Below are 19,058 nucleotides of genomic sequence, written 5' to 3'. Positions count from 1 at the left end.
CATTTTCCACGTGAAGGCATTTGTGATCATTCAGATTGCCAAGCTCTTGATTAGGGAAGTGACAGTTAATCTTACTTGGTGGCTTTTGTTTTTCTTTCTGACATGGTATTGATAAAACCTCCTCTGATTGTGCAATTGATTGGTTTTATATCCAGGGAGAATTAAGAGGCATAAAGGAAAATTGTTGTCAAAGAAGGAGGCTTCGTGTTGCTGTTGAGAGCTGACTAAAAGTCAGCTCATATAGGATGAGGAGGAGTGGATTGAAGCTTGAGGAGGGTAGATTTAGACTGAAGGTTAGGAAGAATTCTTGACAGTGAGGGTGGGGAGACCCTGGAATAGGTTGCTCAGGGAGGTTGTGGATGCTCCCTCCCTGGAGGTGTTCAAGGCCAGGCTGGATGAGGCCTTGAGCAACCTGGGCTAGTGGGAGGCACCCTGCCCATGGCAGGGAGGTTGGAACTGGATGATCTTCAAGATCTTCAGGAGCAGGGAAGTCATTGTGCCCCTGGACTCTGCATTGGTTAGGCTGCACCTTGAGTCCTGTGTCCAGTTCTGGGCCCCTCAGCTTAAGAAGGACATTGAGAGACTTGAAGGTGTCCAGAGAAGGGCAACAAGGCTGGGGAGAGGCCTTGAGCACAGCCCTGTGAGGAGAGGCTGAGGGAGCTGGGGTTGCTTAGCCTGGAGAAGAGGAGGCTCAGGGGTGACCTCATTGCCCTCTACAGCTACCTGAAGGGAGGTTGTAGCCAGGTGGGGGTTGGTCTCTTCTCCCAGGCAACCAGCACCAGAACAAGAGGACACAGTCTCAAGCTGTGGCAGGGGAAGTTTAGGCTGGAGGTGAGGAGAAAGTTCTTCACTGAGGGAGTCATTGGAATGTGCTGCCCAGGGAGGTGGTGGAGTCCCCATCCCTGGAGGTGTTCAAGAGGGGATTGGATGTGGCACTTGGAGCCATGGGTTAGTCAGGAGGTGCTGGGTGATGGCTTGGACTTGATGATCTCTGAGGTCTTTTCCACCCTTACTGATCTAGTGGTCTAGCCATGGTCTAGTCATGAGGTCTGTGGTGACAGCTTGGACTCGATGATCTTTGAGGTCTCTTCCAGTCTTAGTGATCCTGTCCCTTCCACCCCAAACCATTCTATGGCTCTGTGTCCCAGCAAGTGGAAACAGCTTTTATTTTAATTTTGAGGGCTTCTGGTGAGAAACAAAGGCTGTAAAAGCAGAGCTCATTAATCTCTGTATTTGTTCCAGCCAGATACAAACCATTCCCTGGCATGTTCTTAATATTGAAATCCTTGCTTTTTTTCCCAGCCAGATTAGGTGTGAGTCTGTGGAGTTAATGTGTGCACAAGGTGCTTGTTGTATGCACTGTAAGAATCTGTGGGCTTTATTTATCTCCTTAACCTTTTTTTTTTCATTGATATTAAAAAAATCCACCCTCTTGCCCAAATGTAGGTCATTAGGAGTGCTCAGCCTGCCAAGCTGCATGTGATAAGTGGCTTATCAATAAGTTTATCGTCCTGTCCTTGCCTGTTAACGTTGCCTTAATGGCAGTTTGGAGAGTTGCTTCGGTAAATCTCTCTGCAAATTGGTGAACAGCTGTCTCCCAACTATGAAATATTAAAGGGGGATAACAAAAGGTATGGAGAGGATCTGTTATGCATCATAGGTGGAACTTTTGGTAGCTGTATGTTTTTTGATGTGGGAAATGTTTCTAGGGGTGAGGGTGTAAGCTTGTCTGAGTTCCCTGCATTCTAAGTTGCTCATCTGAGGTTGGAAGTATGTCTGATGTATTTGAGTTGCAAAATGAAGTGCAGAAGGGTTTTATTCTAGCAAGCCTGGGGTTCTTTTTTCTGGGGGGGGGTTGGGCTTTTTGTTGGCGTGCTTGTTTGGTTGGGTTTTTGTGTGTTGTGCTTTTTTCCTCTAAAGGATACTTCTAACCATGCAAACTCAAGAGTGTTGGCTGCATTCTGGATTTGTAGTGGGGGAGGAGAGGGGAAGTGGGGGGAATTGGTACACTGTTCCCTTCCCTCATGGTAGCTTTGCCTTTAATGCCTCTAATGCAACAGCACCTTCATGTACTTGTCCTCTGCAAAACCTGTATGATGGGTAGGACAGAGCTTTGGAGGTGAAGGGGCTTGCAGGTGGTTGTGTTATCAGTTAGAGGGAGGCTTGCATTTAACACAGGTTGTTTGTCCTTCACACCTGAACTGAAGTCTCTCTGTGACCACCCATAACCTCTTCTGCCTTCATCTCACTGTGCAAGGGGGATGAATGCACCCAGGTGGGTTCGGGCAAGTGCCTCAGAGGAGGAGAGCTGGGGGAGTAAGGAGGCCTCATGGCAGCTATAAAGAGCAGTCCTGGTGTGGTTTGGCACCTGATGAAACTAGACTGTGTGTGCAGGAATTTGGGATGCAGGGTCAAGGGTTTAAACTGTAATTCAGGGAATAGAAATGTGCAGGGTAGATGTGTGTCACTGTGTGCTGCTGGGAGGCATCAAATTGGAGGCAGCTGAAGGCTCAGTGGCCTGAGAAGGGTGACTGTGGCAGGGACTCTTGTCTGTGGGGAGACTTGCTGGTGGGAAGGCATAGAGAGGCCTTCATGAGACTGGAACAGGTGTTCAGGTCATAGAGTCATAGAGTGGTTTGGGTTGGAAAAGACTTGGAAGATCAAGTTCAACCATTCTCTAACTCCACCAAGTCTGATGTTCAAGCATGTCCCTCAGCACCATACCTCTGCCTCTTTGAAACGGCTCCTGGGATGGGGGCTCAACCACCTCCCTGGGCAGCCTGTTCCAGTGGTTGGGAACTCTTTTCAGGGGAGAAGCTTCTCCTAATGTCCAACCTAAACCTCTCCTGGATGGATGGGAAAAGGAGAAACTATTGATAGCTCCTGTGTCCAGGACTCAGAGCTTCCATGATCTTCTCATGAACCTCACTGGAACTTCTGGCTTCTCCCCATCGAACTCTTGCCACAAAGATTTCAGAGAGCAGAAAGGTCCCTTGTTGATTTTGGCTTTTTTTGTTCCTGAGGTGTTGCACAAAGTCATGTGCTTGGAAGCCCAGTTCTCCTTTCAAGGTCTGGTTGTAAAATTGGGTTTTAGAAGCAGACAGTCTTGAATAAGTCAACATGCTGGAGGATTGTTTTCAGGGGTGCTGTGACCCGATAGCTGCTCTGGGGTATAGTGTAACTGGGCCTGCTCCTCCTGCCTCTTCTAACAGCCCATCCTTACCTCAGCCTTCTTCCCACTCCTCTCTACTCTGTGCTTAAAAGGCAGTAAGAGTTTGCAGATTGGTGTAGTTGATGTGGAATTGTGGGTGAAGCCACCTGAGGGGGCCTGGTGCCTTTCCTCCCTCGCTGGCCTGGTGTGCACTCCTGGGGAGGGGAGGGAAGATGGGCGAGTTATGGTTGCCCTGTTTTTACCTGCTTGCTGCAGCCTTTCATCTTCTCTCTGTTAATTAATGCTAACTGCTCTGGCAGTGATCTAGTTTTAAAGTGAAAATCAAGAACCTGCTTGTGGATTTTGAGTGTTACCTTCAGACATGCTGTAAACGCCGTGTTAGCCTTCCAGAGCAGCTCCTTTTGGATGTTCCCAACTGTGAAGTCCAGCACGAGGTCCTGTGCCATGGCTGCTGAAGGCAGGGCTGGAGCTCTTACTGCAGCAGACACTGGAATGGTAATCCAGTTACACTCTCAGTTGTCTACCAGCAGGACTTCTGCAGGAGGAGAAGCCTTTTGGTCACACAATGTCAGGTCAGCTGTTGGGAGTTGTGCTGAGAAACAGGACCCGTGGCTGCTCGGATCAGTCTGGTAGCAGTTTGTGTGGAGCTTGCTGGTGTGGTTTGATTCCCAGAGGCAGACAAAAGGTTCAGGAGAATTCTTGCAATTACTGTCAGAGTTCTCAGAACGCTCTGAAAGTTCCTCAGCCTGTGTCCCATGTGAGTGACCTTTCCATTTCATTACTGCTCTTCCCTCTGGCCACTTCAGACATGCTTTACCACTCTCCTCAAGTTCCCTGGTGGGAAGAGCTGGTTAGTAAGTGTAATATGGCTTCATTAGCAACCAAAGCTCAAAGCAGGGGTGGGGGGAACATGCCTACCACTGTTCCTTCCTGGTGAGAGTAGAGGTGATTGCAGTGTTAGAGAAAGCAGTGCTGTCTGACATGCAGAGAGTTGGTAGGGACCTAAACAAAAAAAATACACCCAATAACTTTTGGAGGTCATCTTTAAGCCACTAGAACAAAGCCTTATTCTTAAGGGAGGCTTCCCAGGCTTCCCAAGTATTTGAGATGCTGTCCACCCAACTAAAAGTGAAGCCAAGGAGAGTTGCAGTGGCTTAGGAGGAGGATTTCATTTTCCAGCGAGTTTGCTAAGCTGGAGGAGAAGGCAGCCTGAAAGTTTCGCTTCCGTCTTCTACTTCTGTTAATTTAACTGCAGTTGATGACCTACAAATTTACTCTGAAGCATTCCTCAGCCTAGGTAAGCTCCAAAATGGCTGCAGCCTGGTGCAGATGTGCTCACAAAGAGCAGTTCCATTCAGCACCAAGTGCAAGGGTCTTGGCATTTGTCTGTTCTTTGCAGCCTGGGTGTTTCCTAAGCAGTTCTGGATGCCGTGCGGTGCTGTGGTGGTGACTGTGGAGAGGAACACTCACTGATCCAGAGCCTTCCTCTGGACCACAGAGCAGAGTGCAGACCTGAGAGCATCCATTAGGAACACTCATTCCAAGTCCCTGTAGTGAATGTCTTGGTAGGAGGCTGGAGTGGAGGAAGTCCTTTATTCTGACCATCTTCCTCCCTCCTCTCCCAAGGGCGTTTTAGCTACAAGTGGAAAGTTCCCTGCAAGTTCCTTTTTTTCCCCTCTCCCTGCACAGTCATGTTGAGTCCTTAGTTATGCACCCAAGTGATGACTAAAATCCTGTTCCAGTGCATGTGCAGTACATTTTTAGGCATGCAGTACCCTTTTTCTTCAGCAAGGGCAAGGTAAATGTGGTTAAATACACAGAGTTCTGTCAACAGGGGACACCAGGAGCCTGGACCCAACTCTGCCTCCTCTCAACTTTGGTTAGAAGAGCTTCAGGGCTCTTTTTTATCAGTTCTGTGAGTGTCCTTTCTCCCCTCTTTTCCTCTTTTTCCTTGAGTGTTGCCTTGAAGTTTTTAAGTCAGGCTCAATGTGGCTCTGGGCAGCCTGCTCTAGTGGAAAGTGTCTCTGCCCATGGCAGGTGGTTTGGACCTAAATGACCCTTGAGGTCCCTTCCAACCCTGACACTTCTATGATTCTGACTGGGTTTGGTGAAAGTTAGCAAGACTGTGGCTCCTCTGGATTGTAGACCCTGCCAGTTGGCCAAGGTGCCTGCTCACTGGAAGCTAAAGAGAGCAAATAGCTCTGAGCTTTTCCCGTGGGCCTTCCCTCCATGGGTTTGTTTATAGAATCACAGAATTGTTTCAGTTGGAAAAGACCTTCAAGGGCATCGAGTCCAGCCACTCGCTGACTCTGCCAAGGCTGGTGCTAAGCCATGTCCCTCAGCACCACAGCTCTGTGTCTTTTGCACACCTCCAGGCATGGGGATTCAGCCACCTCCCTAGGGAACCTGCTCCAGGGGTTGAGAACCTTTTCAGTGAAGAAGTTTCTTCCAATGTCCAACCTAAACCTTTCATGGTGCAACTCTAGGGCCATTTCCTCGCTGCTCACTTGTTACTGAGAAGAGACCAACGCCCACCTTGGTCCAACCACTTCTCAGATATTGAGAGGGTCTTCCCTCAGCCTCCTTTTCTCCTGACCAAACAACCCCAGCTCCCACAGCCACCCCTCACCAGGTTGTTCTCCAGACCCTTCACCAGCTTCATTGCCCTTCTCTGGGCTTTCTCCAGCCCCTCATCTCTGACATCTCACCAACATTCAAGTTTTACTAAGTGGTGTTCTTCAGCCTTAATGTCTGTGGTCCCTGTTAGGGGGAAGCACCTGGTGTGTCACTGGGGAGCAACTGTGGTGCAGCTGAATGAGGCTGGAAACAAAACTGGCTGTTCAGTTTTGCTCGTTCAACATATTCTAACTTCAGATAGTCCTCACTTTTCCTGTCAAGTGGTATATTAATTTGGCCATTGGGGTGTGTTAATGAACAGCTACAACAAGCTTATGCAAATTGATGTGAAATGAGAGGATTGGCATATCAGGCAAAGAGATCAGGGCAACTTCTTATTATTAAATTTACATTGAAATGGCTTCTGAAGGTGCTAGGATAAATTTTGCAGCAGAAGGAGAAGAAAGTAACTGTTGCACTCTTCAGCACAGCCCATGCTGTGGGTTATGTGAATGCAGGTTGAAAAGAGGCAGTAAAAAACAGTGACCCTTTCAGTTGTTGGAAAGAAGGTAGGGAAGTGACCAGAAAGTTGAAGGGAGGTGGGTGGGGAATGGTTGCAGGGTACGTGAATGAAAGGTTTGATCTGGCTGAGTTAAACCATGGCTTGCTGTTAGTCAGAGTGTGAAACTGCTCTGTCATGGTGTGTGTGGGGGGGGTTAATCTTTATCCATGTTTTTGAAAGAGAAATGGGAGTAACTAAGGCTGGAAATCACCTGGCTTATTCAGAACTGTGCTTCTGGGAAAGGAGGCTTCACATGCACCAGAGGAAGGACTTGCTGCAAATCCAAGGCTTTCGGGGAAGCGGTGGCATTGCTTTAGCCACTGGGAGCTGAAGCATATGGAGATTTGTTCCCCTTGAGCCCTGCCTCTGTTCCATGTTACAGTCCTAATTTGTCATTGTAAATGCACCTGAGCTGGCAGTAGAAGCAGAGAACTGTTTTACAGGCGTGGCTTAAGGATTGTGAAGATGAAATTAGTGAGCTGCCGGCATTGTGGAGTTGGTATAACCAGGACCAGACCTTTCATGGAGGCTTGGAAGGATGTTGGTGGGCTAGGTGGATGAACTGGGAGATAACAGTGGTTACAGGCAGGCACTAGCTGTGGGAATCCTAAGGACCAGCTCATGTGTTGCTACTTCTGTTGTTAGCTGCCTCGTGCCTGGGTGAGCCCAGGGCTGGTGCTCATGGAGGGAGGGAGCCGTGTGGGCCGCGAGCTTGCCTGGCTTTACCAGGAGCATCGAGTCGCTAAGTCTTGGTTTCATTTTCTAGAAGCTCAAGGCCTAACTTTGTCTGTTCTCTTGCTTCTGCAGGCTGCCCTCGGGAGAGGCAGTGGGAGGCAGTGGAGCTGGCCTCGGCAGCGGGAGAGGCTGGACTGCCCGTCTCTCTGTGCTGAATGGCTGCGATGGCGCCCGCTCTCACTGACGCAGCAGCTGAAGCTCACCACATCCGATTCAAGCTGGCTCCCCCGTCCTCCACCTTGTCGCCTGGCAGTGCCGAGAGCAACGGCAACGCCAACAACATCCTCCTGGCTGCCAACGGCACCAAAAGGAAAGCCCTGGCTCCGGAGGATCCCACTCTAGATTTCCGAAACAGCCCCACGAAGGAAGAGCTGGGCAAGCTGCAGCCGCTAGTGGCCTCTTATCTCTGCTCGGATGTAACATCTGTCTCTTCAAAAGAGCCTCTGAAGCTGCAAGGAGTCTTCAACAAGCAGACAGTCCTTAAATCTCACTCTCTCTTATCTCAGTCCTTCTTGAAAACAAGTGATCTGTTGGGGAGGCAACCGGTGTTGGAATTCACTTTGGAGAACCTCAAGACAATGAGTGCGAATAGCCAGCCGCCTCTCCCGCAGGCGCCTGTCAATGGCTTGGCCAAGAAGTTGGCCAAAAGTACCAATTCAGACCACGAAAACTCTAGTTCTCTGAATGGTGGGAAGTGTGCTCCTCCTCCTGCTGCCCTCCAGGGTGTTGACTATAATGCAGGAGGTTCTGAACTGGGGGACTTGAAGACCGGGTTGACCAATTGCACTCTTCCACACAGAAGCCTTGATGCAGAGCACACGACTCCGTTTAGCAATAATAGCACTGCAAACAAATCTTCCCTTAACTCCACGGAGCAGCAGCGGGTGCTCGAGGGTGGCAGCGGAGAGACTAGGCTGCCTGGTGTCGCTGGTCACTCTGACTTTGGGAGCAGTAAGTTGGAGGAGCAGAAGCCTTCCCCGCTGGCCGGTCACCACAGCGCTCTCGACTCCGAGATGAGGACGAGGGCGCTGCTGCGGCGCCAGGCAGACATCGAGAGCCGGGCCCGCAGGCTGCAGAAGCGCTTGCAGGTGGTGCAGGCAAAGCAGGTGGAGAGACACATCCAGCAGCAGTTGGGTGGCTTCTTGGAGAAAACTCTAAGCAAGCTTCCGGCTTTGGACCCCGTGAGGCATCGGAGCCAGCTGATGTTGACCAGAAAAGCAGAAGCGGCCCTGAGGAAAGCTGCGAGCGAGACAGCGACTTCAGAAGGCCTCAGCAGCTTCTTGAAGAGCGATTCGATATCGGAGGAGCTGGAGAGATTCACGGCCAGTGGTGTGGCCAACTTGAGATCCAGCGAGCAAGCCTTTGACTCGGATGTCACTGACAGCAGCTCGGGAGGCGAGTCTGACGTTGAAGAGGAGGAACTGACCAAAGCAGACCCAGAGCAGCCCCACGTACCGCTGTGAGTAGCCATCCTGCTTTGCTTACCTCTGGTGGGGGCAGACCAAAGTGACAGATGGAAAAATCTGTTCTTTTGTAGGAGTGCTGCTTCCTGTTCTTGGGCTTACATCAAAGGTTGTTCAGACTAGCGTGGTGTGTTCTGCAGCACACTTCCTAGCTCAGACAGCACATGCAAGACTGAAGATAAAATTCTTCATGCATACAGTAGTTGTTGCTATTCTTGTGGAGCAGCAAGTCCTGGGAGTACTGGCTGGCTGGAGTGGTGCAAGCATGCTGCAGATAAACCCCAAATGCCACAAACAGTTCTCTCCATGATATGTTGGACCTGCCCCTGAATGGGAACGTTTTCTTTTTACAATGGCAATCTATGGTGAACAGGTTGTGCAAACTAAGGCCACTCTGAATCTTCGTAGCTGACACCATGACTGGGGAATTAAGGGTTAACTGCCTGGGGGGGAAGGGGAAGGAAAAACACCTCAGTAAAGATTTGGTCCAAGTGCCAGTGGAGGTGTGAAGTGAGTGTGTGCTCTCCTTGAATGTGGGAAATTGTTGTTGGGAATTTTCTTCTTGTCTGTGAGTTGCATTAAGTGATGACAGCAGCCTCATAATTATCTTGTTAACTGGATGCTGTTTGCCTAAGTATTAGGTGTCAGTTTGTGTGTGGAGGAGGAAGATCCTTGTCAAGGCAAAGGTCTTGAGACAGGTCAAGGAAGAAGGATGTTTTTTTTTCTTCCCAAATCAAGACATTTCCCTAGGAATGCACATCCCAGTGTTTTGGAGGCCTCTCTTAAAGGCCATATTCTGTGCCTGCTCTGTGTAGGCTCCTGCTTGCATCAGCAGATGAGCTCTGTCACCTTGGTGGACATACTGAACTTAAACCTCAGTCTGAAGCAGCTAGGTTCAACAAGAAGCCTCCTTGAAGTGGTCACAGGGGTCCTGTTTACAGTGCCAGGGGCTTTCTATTCAAGGCTGGAAGTAACCAGCAGGATTTTTGCATCCTTGTGCTGTTGTGGGTTTGTTCAGATCTCTGTGGAGAAATAACTGAGTGAATTTTGATACCTGTTCGAAGTGATGCTAATGGCTGATCAAGTGCTGCCTGACACACGTTTTACTGACCTAGGTAGGTGGATGTGAGCAGTTTGTGTGCTTCAGCATCCTCCAGAAGCACACCCATGTGGATGGATGGGTGCTGCTAAACAGATGTTCCAGGTCTTGGATATTAACTCCCAGCTAAATGTCACATCATGGTTTGGGGTGTTAGCATAGGGTGAGATTTGGTATGTGAAGTCTTGAATGGGACATGAGTTTGGCTTTCTCCCACCGCAGAGCTAGTAGCTGGCGGGACATCAAGGTGTTCTTGTGCTGGTAGAGAAAAGAGTTTGAGTTTCATTCCTGTTCTCTCATACCCACAAACTTCCTGGTGGGATTAGTAGGAAAACTGCATTTTTCTAGCTGTTGTCTCTTCCACTATTACTTAGGGCAGGACTTTAATCGAATGTAACAGGAGATTTCCCCATACTGTGGGCTTCATAGATTCCTGTGTTGTCTAGCAAAGTGAAATTTCTTTGCCACTCATCCTAATCCCAAGAGGAAGTGGGGTATTCAGGGATGTGAGGCGTGAAATTCGCTGCTGCCTTTCCTGCCCTTTGTGTTAGTCATGCCTTTCCATTTCCCAGCCTCCCCAGCACTCCTCAAAAGCCAAAGATTTTGTTGTTGTTTTGTTTTATTAAGCTCATAAAAAGGAATGATCCTTCTGTAGTTTGTAGGTTTGGGAGCCGGTGTGTATGCAGACTGGCATCCAGGCCAGGCCCACCAAACCTCGTTTAAAGTTGATGCCTGTGGGTGTTTGGTAATTAGTCTTCCCAGCATTGACTGTCCTGTTGGCATGAAGGCTTTGACACTGGCTCTCACGAGCTCTGGCATGGCTGAGGCTGAGTGCCTGTTTGTGCTTGTTAGTGAAGCTCCCAAAGTCAGCCTTCAGAGCTGGTAGGAGCATCTGAGCCCACCTAAATCCCACTCTTTTCAAAGCAGGGCGAGCAGGCAGGAAGGGGCAGAGCTGACTTTTCCACTGGGAAGCTGCCTTGGGCCAGCTCATTGTGCAGAGCTATTGTTTCACGTCTGCGTGAGCACAGAACGGCAGAGGCTGTCTGCAGGCTTGCTCAAGTGTGGCTGGATTTTGCAGCTTGCTGGATTCACTCATTAGAGGGAAGATTTGTACCCTGATTATTTTAATTTTGGTAGTGAGATGGAATGTCTTAATGAATGTAAAAACTTCTGTCTCAGCCCTCAGTTGGCATCCCTTGACTCTGTATTGCTCCTGGGTGTCCCTGCCTTCCCCCAGGAAACTGCTTGCTTGCTTCCAGCTCTTTAGTGAGTGTTGTGCTACAAACAGTGTCTTGTAGCTTGCTTGCAGTAAGTGGCCATGTCACTGACTGCCTCTGAGAATCAAGCAGAAGCATGTAAAAGAAACAGAGGTGTTTACATCATGCTTAGATAAGAGCTGACCTTTGAGTTTTTCTGGTGTGGTGGCATTCCAGAATCAGTATCTGGTCAAGGACAGACTTGGAAGCATTTGTACTGTTCTGGCCTGCCTGATCGTGGCTGTAGAGCAGCATCTTCCTGAGGAGTTGCATTAGGGATCTATCAGAACTCGGTAGGTCCTCTTAAAGCACTCACAGACCTGCTGCCCAGGAAGGTGCTGTCATTCAGGTGCATAAGCAGGCTGCCCTGTAATGCATAAACAAAGCAGGGAGGGATTCGTTACACCTTTGTTGGGAAGCCCTGCCAGCTATGGGCTTGGTTTAACAAGGTGCTCTTGATTCTCAGGCAGCTGATGGGGAAAGAAAGTGTGTGCAGACAGGCTTGGCTTATGGTGCATTCCTAGGTTTGTGTGGGTCCAGGACCACCCCCCTGCCTTTTGCTTGCTCTCAGGTCTTAATGCACAGTTCTCCACAGCTGCAGTCTTCTGTGTTGCTTCCAAAACGTGTGTGGTGGCGGAGTTAGGTTGAGGAGAAACTTTGGCCCAGCTTGGTGGTGAGAAAGGCAGGTTGGAGCCTCCCCTGTGGAGAATCATACCCAACCTCTTTGGCTGGGTGTGACCATAGGCAGCAGCCGTCTGCGACTGCGAAACCTGCGCTGCTTTGAAAGGGCCCAAACGCTGCTGTCAGCGTGGTAGGATCAGGAACTGCTATTGGTGAAAGGCTGCTTTGAGCAGGGCATGCAGATTCCTCCCAGAGCTGGAGGGCTTCTGCCTGGGCTCTGGCTTTTGTGGCCTGGTGATGGTTTAGCCAAGTAATCAAAGTGTGTGTAAGTAGGAAGTACTTCAGTTGGGTTGGCTTGGTGCTGATCTCAGGCTCCTTGGCTGCTTTGGTTGTCTTGCATTTCACTGTAGGCTATTTCAGTCAGAATTTGTCAGTTATCTCTGCCTGATTAGTTTACCTGTGTCAAGCACAGCATAGTCATTAGCTGGTCAGTGGTGCAGGATTTAGTCTCTGCACTCCCCAGCTTCAGTCTGTGCACCATGGAAAAAGATTTTGGATAAGGTAGTGGAAAACAAATACTAGACTGGAACTTATCTAGTTCAGGTCTCTTATCTGGAAAGTCACTGTTATGGTGGTAGTTACATCAAGCTGCTGAGAGTGAACTCAAGTTCCTGGTGAGTGACTTGTAGGGGAGTCAGGCAGTACCTGCAGTGTGTGTGGCTGTGGCTGTTCAGTGCCTGTGGCCATGGTGGTGAGGCTTGCTTCACTTAGCCCCGTGTACTTGGTGGGGAGTTGCTGGACTTGGAGCAGCAGTGACAGTTTATCACCAAGCGCTGTTGTCAGCACTAATTTCAGTGTGCTCTGCTGGAGAGGGATGTGTGTAGCACTCACATCATAGGATTGTTTGGATTGGAAAAGACCTACCAAGATCATGGAGTCCAACCACCGACCTAACACCGCCATGGCCACTGAACTGTGTCCCCAGATGCAACATCCACAGATTTCTTGAACACCTCCAGGGACAGTGACTCCATCGCCTCCCTGGGCAGCCTGTTTCAATGCCTGACCTCTCTTGCAGGAAAGAAACTGTTCCTAAAACCCAAACTAAACCTTCCCTGGCAACAATCAGTGATTGTTTCAGGAGTAGTTGCAGTTGCTGCCTCAATTAAGTAAGAAATAGGATTTGGAAATTCAGAGTTCTCTCTTCGGTTGCCTTCTCCAAGGGAGAGTGTGGTAAGGAAGTGTTTATTTCAAGGGCTATGAAGGAGCTTTTCTGAAATCTGTGACTTCATGGAGTTGTAATTGAGGTGGGAAGCCCCACACTGGGGGGGTTAAAGATGCTTTTCCCACTGGTCACAGACACATTTCACAGACTGCATTGGGTTGGAAGGGACCCTCCTCACAGGGCATCTTGTCCAACTCCCCTGCAGTCAGCAGGGACACCTCCCACTAGATCAGGCTGCCAAGTCTGACCTTGAATGTCTCTAGGGATGGGGCCTCAAGCACATCTGGGCAACCTCTTCCAGTATTCTGCCACTCTGATTGTGAAGAACTTCCTCCTGATGTCCAACCTAAATCTCCCCTGCTGTGGTTTCAAACTGTTCCCTTCATCCTATCACTGCAAGCCCTTCTAAACAGTCCCTCTCCAGCCCTCCTGTAGCTCCCCTTCTGATACTGAAATGCTGCTCTAAGGTTTCCTTGGGGCCTTCTCTTTTCTTTCACATAATTGATTTATGCAGAACAATGCTAAAGGTTTGTCTCTGTTCTATGATTTTATTCAGTCACCTGCTAGGCTTTTTGTGGTGTCTCTCTTGCTCTTGACTTCTGGCTGTGCTTGTAGGTACTGATGACAGCACAGTGCTTAACCTTTGATTTTCAGCTACTTAAGAAAACTTACATCTGTCATACCTGAATTGCTTGGGATCCACATGCTGATGTTGGTCAGGAGAGTTGTCCCTCAAGCATCTTTCAGTAGAGAAGAGAGAAAGGGAACAAATCCTGAACGTGTTCTTGCTTTGCATTTGAAAGCAGAATAGCAGAGGGCAGTTCATTGTTTGAAAATGCTTAATCAGGTATCCCGAGTAAGTAGGGCACTGCAAGTCCCTCCTGCTTTTAAGCACAGAGAGCAAATGAGCACACTGCTTGAGAAGGATCAGAAGCAAAATGAGCCTGTTATTTCTCCAGGAAATGATGGTCAGAGGACACCTTTTATGGGTACAGTGGGTGTCTAATAAGTTGATTCTGACTTAACTGAGCCTCGATCCTCGGTGTCCTTACTGGAGTATGGAAGGGAGGTTAGGTGTGTGTGGTGTAGGTACTCAGAGTGCCTCAGTTAAGGCAGTGTCGTTTGCTTTCATCCTAGGGGGAGCTGGATTTGGTTTAAATTTACCTTCCTAGGCTGAAGTCAGAGTTGTGGGGGGAGAGCAGAAGAGAAGCAGCGCTCCGTGTTGGGTTGTGTGTGCAGAGTAACGGTGGGGTCAGGTGCTGCGGCGCAGGAGTGTGTGAGTTTGGTGGGAGGGGTGTCGAGTGCAGGCAAAGGATCTCTCACAAGTGCTTTCAGTGCTCTTGCAGGATTTTGGGTTGTTCTGCTCAGTCTGGCATCTTCTCTGCCTGTTTCTTAGGCTGTGGGGCTGCACTGGGCTGCTGTATGAGAGAAAATGTGGAGGACTGGAAGTGATTTGGTGTCTGGCACTACCAGTAAACTCTGCTTTGTCTCTGTAGCCCTTACCCACTGGGGCAGCAAGTAAGAGCAGGCTCCAGTTCAGATTTTTTTATTACTTTTTTTTTTAGGTCTTGTGGGTGACACTTTGGGTAGGGTTGCATAAATATTTACTTTATTTTTCATTGGAAAAAGCCTGTCACAGCATCTGAAGCAGCAGCAAAAAATGCTTGTGAAGTTTGTGAATGTGAGCTGGCATTAAAAACCTGGCATGGTGACTCCTCTGCTTTCCTGCAATCTCATGTGAAATTGAAGTCAGTGCTTGAGCAAGGGAAAGGGGCCCCATTTACAGCTGATCTTTAATATTGGAGTCTAATATCCATGTGTGGGGGATGGGGGGAAAGGACTTTTGTGTTGCATTAACCCAGCATCTGTAAGCAAGCCACAGCTGAGAGCTGTGTTCTTAGCCTTGTTAACGTGGACACAGGCCAGAAGCATAAGGCTAAGGTTAAAACTGAGGCAGTGGCAGACGGGGACTGACTTCCTCCAAGAGATTGCAAAGGTGCACTTCAGGGCTGTGCTTTTCTTCCTGGAAGACTTGGGGGTTCATTATGCAGTAGCATGGGGTTGGTTTTCTTTCCACCCCCCCTTCCTTTGTTCTCTCCTCCAGCAGATCCATTCTGGTCGCGCTAGCTCGGCGGCAGTGCTGTGCAAGGCTTCCAGCTGGGGGAAAATGTTTTCCTTGCTAAACTGGCACTGCCCCAAGAGATTTTTCCACGGAGTGTGTTTTGGGCACACCCTGGATATGGTGCATTTTGCAAATGTCTGGTTTCAGAGGCTCGGAGAGCCGGATGGTTTTGCTGGGCTGTGCTCAGACAAAACGCTTTGGGTAGTAGAGAACTTCAGCAAAATTGACTTGAGGTTTTGCTTGCTGGATTTCTTGAATGAAAGGGAGGACTTAGAGATACAAATAGGGGAAGGCCTGTGTATTGACTGGTAATTCAGCTGGGAAAGGGAAGGAGAAACCTGAATTGCAGTTGAGTCTGTTGCAGTTGCCCTCCATGTCCCTGGAGCCAGATGGGAAGTGGCTTGTTTCGATTCTCATGGCTCTCTGGCATCTTCTGGTTGTGGCTCTCTGCATCTGCAAGACCTGCCCGTGTGCTTCTCATTGATGGCATGAAGTGGTTGGCTTAGGCAGCAGCCAGCTCTTGGTTGGTTTGTTCTTTCTTTCCCCCCCTCTCTTCTGACCTTCCCTGTGATAAGGTTACTCTCTGGAATGCCTGCTCCAGCTTTGACCTCAGCACTGAACAGGCTATTTCTGGGAAGGGTACCTGGCACGAATGCTCTGACTTAGGATTTGTTCTGTGCACAGCTTGCTTTTTTTTTGGATTCACTTGCATCACAGCAGCACTGAGGGGGAGTCTTTAGAAAGGACCTGTGATGTTGAGAGCTTGAATCCACTGGTATTGTTATGATGATGGGATGTCTCTCAAATTCTGCTGCAAATTGCTGGTGTTGAAGGTAGCTCTCTTGTTGTTGTCTGTACCTCCCCAAGCCAGCCTCCAGCTTTGTGCCAGAACACCCTTGTTGTTCCAGCAGTTGTCCATGGCTGCTTATTGTGCCTGAGCAAGGGAGGTCATCACCATGATGTATTTAAAGCTCTCCTGTTAGTTGGAAGCAATCAGGTTAGTGAAGGTGAACAGCTTGGCAGATGTCTGTTTTCTCCCTGGTGCTCATGTGCAACCGTGATGTCTTAACTGCAAGACGAGATGTTCCCTGTGATAGTGGTGACAGAGCTGGGCTGGCACATCTCGTGACACTCCTGCTCCTGGAGCAGATTAATTTGTGCTGCCTTGTGAATGAGCCTGTTCTGAAGGCTTTAATTCTCAGATTCAGCCCATTTCAGAGAGGTTTTTTAGCTCCCTTTATCTGTTAAATACGTGCATCCTTCCTGGGCAAAATACATCATTTGAATTGTCTTTAACTTCCTTGGTGGAATGGTTGAGGGGTGGAAGACAAAGGTAGTTTGACACAGATCGTGCTGCAGCTTCAGGTGTCTCCTTGCAGCGCAGAGAGAGGCTGTGGAGTCTTCACCTCTGGAGGCATTCAGAACCTGCTTGGACACGTTCCTGGGTGATTTACTCTGGGTAACCCTGCTCTACTAAGGGGTGCACTAGATCTTCAGAGGTCCCAGACAGAGATCCCTTCCAACCCCTGTGTGTGTTTGGCAGGTAGTTTGCAGTGTCATTTGGCTTCTTAAAGAAGTGCCTCCTGGCAGAGTGGGTTTGTGAAGTGTGACTTCATTTGGCTGCTTGCTTAATAAAATATTCAGGAACTTAAAGCAACACAGAATAAATAAATAAAGAAAAGAAACACCTCCCACTCCAGTGGTGACTTCTTGTTTTCTTTTCCTCATTAGCCTCAAAACATTTGGTCATCAAATTAGAAAGAGGGGAAATGAGGAGGCTCAAGGTACTCCTCGTGCAGCAGAGCTTTTTGGCTCCCGTTTGTGACATTTGAGCGGTTTCCATGGTAACCTTAACGACGTGGTAAGAAATGTTGCAGGGGATTTTTATTTGTGGAAGGGAGCACTTTAAAATATTAATGGGAGGCAGTGTGAATGGGAGGGAGTTTGTGTGGAGCAGGAAAAAATGGATGCTAGGGAGAGGGGAAGTGATTTGCTGTATTGTCTGGAGCGAGCAGCTGCCTGGAGATGGAGCTTGTCTTGGCCGGTGACGGTGAATCGGAGAACTTCAGGGATCCTCTCAGGGTTTGCCACAAAGTCTTTCTCTCCTCTCTGATACTACAGGTGAAGCTTTGGAAATGTCCTGCTGTCCCTTGCTCTCCAAGTCCAGGTTAGAAATGCTTCATTTCAGAAGAGCTTTTCGTGCCAGCCCACGTGCAGCTGGAGTTCTTCCTCCTTCTGTGATACCTGGTTAAATGTTTGAAGCTGTTTTGCTCTGTGTGTGTGTTCATGGAGGTCTCCCTAAGCTTAGTTGAGTTAAAAATGGGCTGTTTCCTTGCAGAAGCCTTTGTAGCAGAGTGTCTCCTAGGGCTTTACAGGCAATCTGTATCACAGTATCACTAAGGTTGGAAGAGACCTCAAAGATCATGGAGTCCAACCTGTCAGCACAGACCTCATGGCTAGACCATGGCACCAAGTGCCACATCCAATCCCCTCTTGAACGCCTCCAGGGATGGGAACTCCACCACCTCCCTGGGCAGCACATTCCAAGGACCAATGACTCTCTTGGTGAAGAACTTTCTCCTCACCTTCAGCCTAAACTTCCCCTGGCACAGCTTGAGACTGTGTCCTCTTGTTCTGGTGCTGCTTGCCTGGGAGAAGAGACCAACCCCCTCCTGGCTACAACCTCCCTTCAGGGAGTTGTAGAGAGCAATGAGGTCACCCCTGAGCCTCCTCTTCTCCAGGCTAAGCAACCCCAGCTCCCTCAGCCTCTCCTCACAGGGCTGTGCTCCAGACCCCTCCCCAGCTTTGTTGCCCTTCTCTGGACACCTTCAAGTGTCTCGATGTCCTCCTGAAACTGAGGGGCCCAGAACTGGGCACAGGACTCAAGGTGTGGCCTAACCAATGCAGAGCACAGGGTACAATGACCTCCCTGCTCCTGCTGGCCACACTATTACTAATGTAGGCCAGGATGCCCTTGGCCTTCTTGGCCACCTGGGCACCTGTATTTGGAGAAGTCCCTGGTGGCCTCTGCTTGATGGCCAATATTGAGTGTGTGCTGTTCCAGGGCTGGTGATGCTGCACTGCCTTATCAAATCCAATCCACTCTTGGGAAAGGAGCAAAGGGAAGGGTTTTGTGTGGGTGCAGCAGGCAGGAATCGCCAAAACAGTGGTTTCTGGGAGCAAAAGCAAGGTATTGAAGGAGAGATGTTTGTGTTCACATGTGTAAGTGGGTGGAAGTTTGAGTTGTGGGTCAGCAGCCATCAGCTAGCCCCAGGACTGCCCCCAGCTAGGGGAGCAGAGGAGTGGAGGGCAGTAAAAAGCACTGCGGCTTAGGTGCCTGCAATTAAATCACCTGCAGGAACCCAGCAAGAAATTCTTACTTTGCAGGTTGGCTTAAACACCATTGCATGAAGGTCTCACTTCCCTGTGTCTTATCTGTGGTTCTCTGTTATCAAGTTAGATGTTTAAGCTTCCTATTACTGAGTTAGATATTAAGTCTTCCGAGCCTCTGGCCTTGCCCCGGTAGCTTGTGACCGGGAAGCTGCCGTGAGCTGGTCCCTGTGATGGTTTGTGCCCTCTGGATGCAGCTGACTTGTGGCTGGAGGTTACAGACCATTCCTTACTGAGCTCTGCATGGCTGCTTTCTGTTTTTTCTCTGTTGTAGCTGCAAAGCTTGGCCATAGTGACAGCTGGTTCTGCCCAGCCCTTGTCTTCTGTCCGCGTTGGAAGCTGGTCAGTGGTTAATGTGTTCCTTCTGTCCATTTAATGTGTTTTCTGTGCTTTTAATGCAGCAGCACTGATGCTGGCTCATTCCTGGGCCTCTAGATGATGCAAACACTGCTGCTCCTTCTCCATGTGCCTGCAATCTGGTGGGATGGGTGGCTGCACTCCTGGCTGTGGCTGTGGAAGTCAGATCTCGCTGTGTTAACACTGAGTCGAGATACTTTGCCTTGCAGGAAGAGGTAGCAAGCGATCAATAAACTCAGTGCTTTGCACCTTGGCTTCTTTTTTGACTTGCTTCTGCTTTCCAGGTGACAAAAGCACTGTGTGCTGCTGTCACACACAGGGTCTGGCCTTAAAAGAGCTGGAGAAGGAAGTTCATGTGTTCAGAGGTGGGTGCAGCAGCTGCTGGTGGCCCCTGTGTGCCTTAGGTACTTTCCCTGCAGCCTCTCCAGGAGGTGTGTGTG

General features: G+C 49.3%; 1 protein-coding gene across 4 annotated transcripts in view; it reads left to right on the top strand.

Moving 5' to 3' along the window:
• KANSL1 (KAT8 regulatory NSL complex subunit 1) overlaps positions 1–19,058 on the top strand; it is a 119,217-nt gene that overhangs the window by 14,618 nt on the left and 85,541 nt on the right. For all 4 annotated transcript variants that reach the window (XM_068166430.1, XM_068166428.1, XM_068166426.1 and 1 more), the window contains one exon: positions 7,158–8,544. In XM_068166430.1, coding sequence (XP_068022531.1) covers positions 7,241–8,544 — 1,304 coding nt within the window. In that variant the 5' untranslated portion in view covers positions 7,158–7,240. The remainder of the gene's footprint in view (positions 1–7,157; positions 8,545–19,058) is intronic.

The sequence above is a fragment of the Melanerpes formicivorus genome, unplaced genomic scaffold (genome assembly GCF_026170545.1).
Source record: "Melanerpes formicivorus ecotype bairdi unplaced genomic scaffold, bMelFor1.0.p_v2 SCAF_100, whole genome shotgun sequence".
In the NCBI taxonomy this organism is placed as follows: domain Eukaryota; kingdom Metazoa; phylum Chordata; class Aves; order Piciformes; family Picidae; genus Melanerpes; species Melanerpes formicivorus.
This window is presented reverse-complemented; position numbering and strand designations above follow the sequence as displayed.